Genomic DNA, 6,520 nt, shown 5'->3' with positions numbered 1-6,520 from the left:
CTTGCAAAACCCTGGGTCCCCCTGGACTGGGCAAAAAGGGGGGGGGGGGAGAATGGGATGCCTAGGGGAAGGGATGAGAAAGGAGAGCAGTGCTCCCCTGCAAAGTGGGGAAGCTGTTCTTGGCAGTTGGTGCTTTTTATCACATGCAACAAATAACCTAGACAACAGTCTTTTCCAGATAAAAATGCATTTTACACTTGTACTGTGTAGACGGGGTAGCAGCAGCAGACAGATTTGAGCTGGTGTCAAGGGAAAGGATAATGAATACTCAAGCAACAAGCTGGGAACTTTTTATGCCATCACCAAAGCTACTGAAGCTTATGGAGGCAGTGCTGTTTCAGTCTTTGGTCCTACTTTTAATTTCAGCAGTAGCACCAGTTAAAGGGTGTGTTCTCAAAAATCAGATGGAAGGCCCATGATAGGCAGTCTGATCCCAGAATAACCAGGTGCATCTTGGGTCTAGTGTCAGAAAACCTTGGCAAGGAGTCTAGTGTTTGTATTTCTGAGGCTGTTGCTAGACATACCAGATGAGCCTAGAACATCAAACATCTCTTCCCCTTCTAGTATAAGCAGCAAAGGTGCATCAAACTGCACACCAGCTTAGTGAGCTAGTCTATTTCAGATGCAGAAGACACCAGACATGTTGGTCTCTGGTATAGACAGTCGAAAGAAGACATACTTCTTGACACCCTTATGAGACTCATAGCCACAGGCTCCCCAAGATGAGGGCAGGTTGTGGCAGTAATCCATCATCTATTTCTATACTCTCCTATGAGAGAAAAGCAGACTTAATGGAAAAAGGGAGCCTGCTTTCTAAGAAACCGCAACAAAGAAACAGAGGTGTCTGGAGAGTTGTTCCTCTTCAGAGTAGGATCACCCTCATGCCAAACTCTCTCATGCACTTGCACCAGACACTGTTTTTCCAGTACAGCTCAACATTAGCATTTTTGGACTACATAAGTGGGAATACACAGAGACCCACAAAGCAAACTTCCTTGCTGAAAGAATTTCCCATAGAAACAACGGATAAAGTTCTTCAATCTAACTAACTTACCATTCACTCATTAGAACTTGTTGCAGTTCTTCATCATGGGACCAAGGATTAGCCTTTCCAGCTATTTTCCTATCTGCTCCAATTCGAGGGAACAGCTGCAGCCATGGCAGCGAAGGGTGAAGCCAGTAAATAAGGCTTTGCTGGAATGCACAGCGAAGCTCTGTGGACAGCTTTGGTTCCTAGATTTAAATTAACACCTGATGAGATCCATAATGCCTTACTTGCAGGAGAAGGGAATACTGATAAGGTCTTAAACACTTTAAAATACCAGTTTACCTACACTGTTGAATAATCCCACATCAGAAAACAATGGGCAGCAGCACAGAAACTCTGCCACAGCCAAGAAAGAGAAACTCTGCTGCTTTAGTTTTTGCAAGTGAGAGTCGCCTTTGTTTACATGAAGGAATTGGCATTGGTAAAGCCACAACAATTGCTCAATATGGGCTATTCTCTGTGCAAGTGAGTCTTTTCAATTCTTTCCCCAAAATTCTGCATTACATTTAATATTTAAAAGGAGTTTTCCTCTCTAAAACTGGACAAGGTACTCCAATCTCTTATCCCAGTTGTTGCCAACCTTGGCCATTTTCAAGGGACCCAGGCCAAGCTGCAGAAGGCAAAGCAGAAGGCCCCAAAGCCTGCTTCTAAGTGACCATAGAGTGAACCTTTGCAGATGTGACAACCAGCTTGGTCAGCAAAGTAAAGGAAGCAATCAACATGTCCAGCTAAACCAGTAATGAGATCCAATTAACTACTACAGCACAACTCCAGAAAGGAAACAGTATAAGGGACCATACATTAAATAATCCAAATATACTGTACAACAGCTTTACCCTAAAAATATTAGTAGTAGTAATTGATATAACCAAATGTATTAGATATTATTTTGCTTTAAAAAATGTCTTAAGATTCTTAGATAAGTTGTAAAAATAAAACAGCCTTGTCAGAGAAGCCCATAAACTAAGGTAAAGAAGAAACAGAACAGTGCTGAACAGCACTCCACTATGGCATAGGAAGGAAGATAAAAAACCTCCAATTTACTTTCCCAAAGAATTAAATCTGAACTGACAATTTTCAAGTCCGCAAGAAACCTGGTTCAGTCCAGCTCCCAAAGTTTCAGTAAAACCAAAACATTTAAATAAAATCAATCAGAGAACATTTATTAGAATATTTAGAATAAGACATCTATAAATACAGGGTATAGGCTGGAGGAAAATTTGGAGAATTAAACAAGACCTACTGCCAGCCTGCATGCCACCTTCCTCCCCACCTCTTATGTCTCCTCAGCCAGTGCAGGTATGTGGGGGTCTACATTGTGCTGTCACAGGTAGCTAGATGGACTTTGGGACAAGCATTTGTTTTTGTGTTTTGGGGTGTAAGCATTATAAGGTCAATATAAACCTGTCTTTTGCTTCCTTCATCAGTAGCCAACTTGCAAGGTTACCTATAATCTGGGCCGCATAGCCAATAAAGAAAGAAGACAGATTACCTGTATGCTTTGTGGCAGGTTAACTTCTGTTGCTCTACAGTGCTGAGCAAACCCTTGTGCTTCTTCTTGAGCCTTTAAATGTTCTGCCCAAGTGAAAGGTTGGGAGGAAGTGAACAGAATTCGAGTTTTAATACTCCAGTCTACAGGAAATTCTGTACATGGTGAGGAGGGGACATCAGGTACGGGAACAGGTAAATGGTGATCCTTACAAAACAAAAACAATGTAAGTTAATGGAAGGGAAGCATACTTAACCTAAAAACTATCAACCCTTGTGCTACCCACTGACAGGGTTAGAGAAATATACTAACTAGCCACTAAGCAGTTCCTTGTCTTTCATCTAAAGCAGGGGCATCAAACATAATGCCCCATAGGCTGCATCTGGCCTAAGGAACCACTCTATCCAGCCTGCCGAGCTACCAGCAGGCAACCAGAAGTTGGGAGTTGTGGCCAGGGAGAATGGCTGCTGCACAATCTGGGGCTCTTGAGTCCCAATGGATATGGCAATCAGCAGCAGGAGGGCGAGCAAGGGCTGATACAACCTGGGCTGCCCTGCAGTGGCTTGGCCCATCACCACAGCTGTGGCAAGCCACCACTTGGTCCATGCACTCCCCCTACCTACTTCACTGCTAGCCTTGCCATCACCCTACGCTGGAGCCACCACCATAAGCCCTGTGCCAGAACCAGAGCTGCCGCTGTCACTGCCACTGCATGCCCTGGCTCAGAACTAGAACCATTGTGTGCCTGGGGCTAGATCTGTCTCATAAGGAGTCTGGTGGCCAGATCTAGCCTGGGGCATGAGGCAAGCTTAGCACTGGATGCTTAGATAAAAGCTGTCAACAGCAATAGGATATGGAATGAGGCAGGCCATGGATAGGATACCCATATTACTAAATTCTAAGTTTTGAAATATAGCCAATGCATGAAGATAGTTGCAAATTCAAGTGTTCATCTCTACTGATCTTGACAAAAGCATCCATTACAAACCAGTTGCTACCATGGTAAAAGTAAAAATGCCCAGTCTCTCTTGTGTTGCAAGCCATTCATGTGAATTTATGACGTTTTGGGCCTTTATGCATTTATAAGTGCATACTATGAATTGTTAAAGTTTGGGGAAAGTTTTATGAGAAGACAAAAACATTTCCGTTGTTTTTGTTAGAACACTAGCTGAAGTCACTGTTTAAGTCAATATTATTTTCAAGCTCTAGTACACTAGCAGCATATTCCTGGGATTGGATCACAAACAGTAGATTTTCATCCAAATAAGTTGTTTTCACTGACATGTTAAGAGACTTTTGGAAGTATGCCTATTCGCTATTTTTTAAAGTGTACATTAAGCTTTCATAGATTTTATAGACGTTAGGGCTGGAAGGGACCTTGAAGATCATCAAGTCCAGCCCCTGCCCCAGGGGCAGGAAGTCAGATAGGGTCAAAGGATCCCAGCAAGATAAGCATCCAAGCGTTTCTTGAATGAGTCCAAAGTAGGTGCCTGCACCACTTCTGGAGGGAGTCTATTCCAGGCCTTGGGGGCTCAGACAGTAAAGAAATGTTTCCTTATGTCCAGCCTAAAATGGTCTTGGAGGAGTTTATGACCGTTAGTCCTTGCTGTCCTTTGGGGTGCTCTGGTGAACAGAGCCTTAGCTTCTCTTCATAAGGCCTAATCTCTTGCCCTCTGATTATGTGTATGGCTCTCCTCTGGACTCTCTCAAGCTTCTCAACATCCTTCTTGAATTGTTGAGCCCAGAATTGGATGCAGTACTCCAGCTGCGGCCCCACCAAGGCTGAGTACAGCAGGAGGATGACATCCTGAGATTTACTTGAGAAGCAGCTATAGATGCAAGCTAGAGTTTTGTTTGCTTTACCAGCTGCAACATCGCATTGGTGGCTCATGTTCATCTTGTGGTCAATCACGACCCACAAGTCTTTCAGCTGTGGTGCTAGTGAGCATAGCACTGCCAAGCCTATAAGCATGCTGCATTCCCCCCCACTCCCTGGTGGAGTACCTTGCATTTATCGGTATTGAATGTCATCAGGTTTGTATCTGCCCACTTACTAAGCTTATCCAAGTCGGCCTGGATCACCAGCTGTCCTCAGGTATGGATGCTATGCACCGAAGTTTAGTGTCACTGGAAAACTTGGCCAGTGCACTTCTGACACCATAGTCAACATTGTTGATAAACATGTTAAAGAAAACCAGTCCAAGGACAGAGCCTTGGGGGACACCACTGGTCATGGAGCACCATAATTCACTACCATCGACCACTACTCTCTGGGTCCAACCTGGGAGCCAATTCCCCAGCCATCAGACTGTGATGTAGCCGAGGTTGCAGTTGGCCAATTTTTCCATGAGGAGATCGTGGGACACCAGATCAAAGGCTTTTTTAAAGCCCAGATATATGATGTCAATCTCTTTTCCCTTGTCCAGGTGATATATGTCACCTGGTCATAGAAGGAGATGAGATTGGTCAGGCAAGACCTACCTGCGACAAACCCATGCTGGTTGTCCCTCAGGATGTTGCCCTCAGCCAGCTTATCAAGAAGGTAATAGGCAAGTAAGAATTTCCATATCAAATCAGACCAGCACCATCTCATTTGGTCATCACTGTTGGTAACTGAATATTACCCAATGCAAGAAATACTTTGCAGGCAGCTATGCGATAGCCTGCTGTCCTGGAGAAAGGTTCTTCCTGACCCCTTAATAGGAGTTGGCTTAAACTTACATTTTCTTAAGCAGCAGCTCTATTAGCCTAAAATCTAGTCAGCCTCAAAAAGTCAGTCACACCTGTCTTACCCCTAGTTAGAGTTGGTAAAGGTGGTGTGTGTGTTTTTTTCTTTTCTGCTGCGTGAAAGACAAATAACTACAGGGGGAGTGAGTGATTAGTTAGTAGAGAATGAAACCAACAATACAGAACAGCGTAAGAGCCACAAGGTGGGTAAACTGAAAAGAACCTCTTCTGTTCCAATACAACAGCAAGCCTGTTTTTAGTGGATGACAACCTGACCCTGAGCTTCAAAGGCAGTTTAAGATCAATTCTGAGAATGTTTATGCTCTAATAAAATCGACCCAACATTGAAACCAAAGCCAAAAACATTAAAAATGAAGTTCTTATGAGCACGATGGAATATTAAACACACCCAAAGGCAATAATTAAGGATTCATACGTTTGTTAACGTGGGAAAATCTACTTCAGAATACTCTTCTTCCAAGGTGGATTTAGTTTCTTGAAGAGGATCCAAGAGCTAAAATAGAAGAAAAAAAACCCCGTTACTTTTAAAAAAAGGACTGAACTGAACTGAGTTTCATTTCAAGGCTGACTTTTAAGTGAAACTTCAAGAAAAATGTTTAGAGCTACCTACCATCAGCAGCGCACCCTAGAACATTTCACCCTCTGGTAACATTAACAAGACATTTTTTACCTACCCATGCACTGAAGTTTAGAGGCTTTTTCAGCATTTGCCAGAAAAGTGGAAAATTTGAACTCCGAAAGCCTCTTTCTTCAACCTATTCAGTTGGTCTAATAAAAGATATCACATCTACTCAAAGAACCTCGCCTATTTCTACCCGGGAGAACTTCCACCATTTTTTTTTCCGATGCCCGAAGAAGGGCTCGTGTGCCCAAAAGCTTGCAATTAACAATTTGTTTTCCTTTTTGCAAAAAATCTAGCTGGCCCAGTACAAGATGATCACCTCTGCCACGAGTGCTGACTCCTGAGCACGAGGCTTACAAAGGAGAGGCAGCCTGGAGGCATGCCGCCCCCAACACGCACACGGGGTGGGCAGAGGCTTGGAGCCCCGGGGAAAGCCGGGCAGACTGAGGCAGCAGAACAGAGGGGCCCAGTGCCTGCGTGTGCAGGGCTCACACCTGGTTGGTCTAATAAAAGATATCAAATTCACCCAAGGAACCTTGTCTGCCTATGTCCTTAGACCAACACGGCTACAACTTACACCCCAGGACTCACACCCGCACGCAGATCGACACCG

At 44.0% G+C, this 6,520-nt stretch overlaps 1 protein-coding gene across 2 annotated transcripts in view; it reads right to left on the bottom strand.

Moving 5' to 3' along the window:
* Nucleotides 1-6,007, bottom strand: part of DONSON (downstream neighbor of SON) — a 13,114-nt gene extending 7,107 nt beyond the window's left edge. For both annotated transcript variants that reach the window (XM_025214417.1, XM_006032644.3), the window contains exons 1-4: nt 5,960-6,007; nt 5,701-5,778; nt 2,541-2,744; nt 1,055-1,233 (exon numbers count right to left, since the gene is read on the bottom strand). In XM_025214417.1, coding sequence (XP_025070202.1) covers nt 1,055-1,233; nt 2,541-2,744; nt 5,701-5,778; nt 5,960-5,992 — 494 coding nt within the window. In that variant the 5' untranslated portion in view covers nt 5,993-6,007. The remainder of the gene's footprint in view (nt 1-1,054; nt 1,234-2,540; nt 2,745-5,700; nt 5,779-5,959) is intronic.
* Nucleotides 6,008-6,520: the final 513 nt, after the last annotated feature.

This window comes from Alligator sinensis, unplaced genomic scaffold (genome assembly GCF_000455745.1).
Source record: "Alligator sinensis unplaced genomic scaffold, ASM45574v1 scaffold996_1, whole genome shotgun sequence".
NCBI lineage: Eukaryota > Metazoa > Chordata > Crocodylia > Alligatoridae > Alligator > Alligator sinensis.
This window is presented reverse-complemented; position numbering and strand designations above follow the sequence as displayed.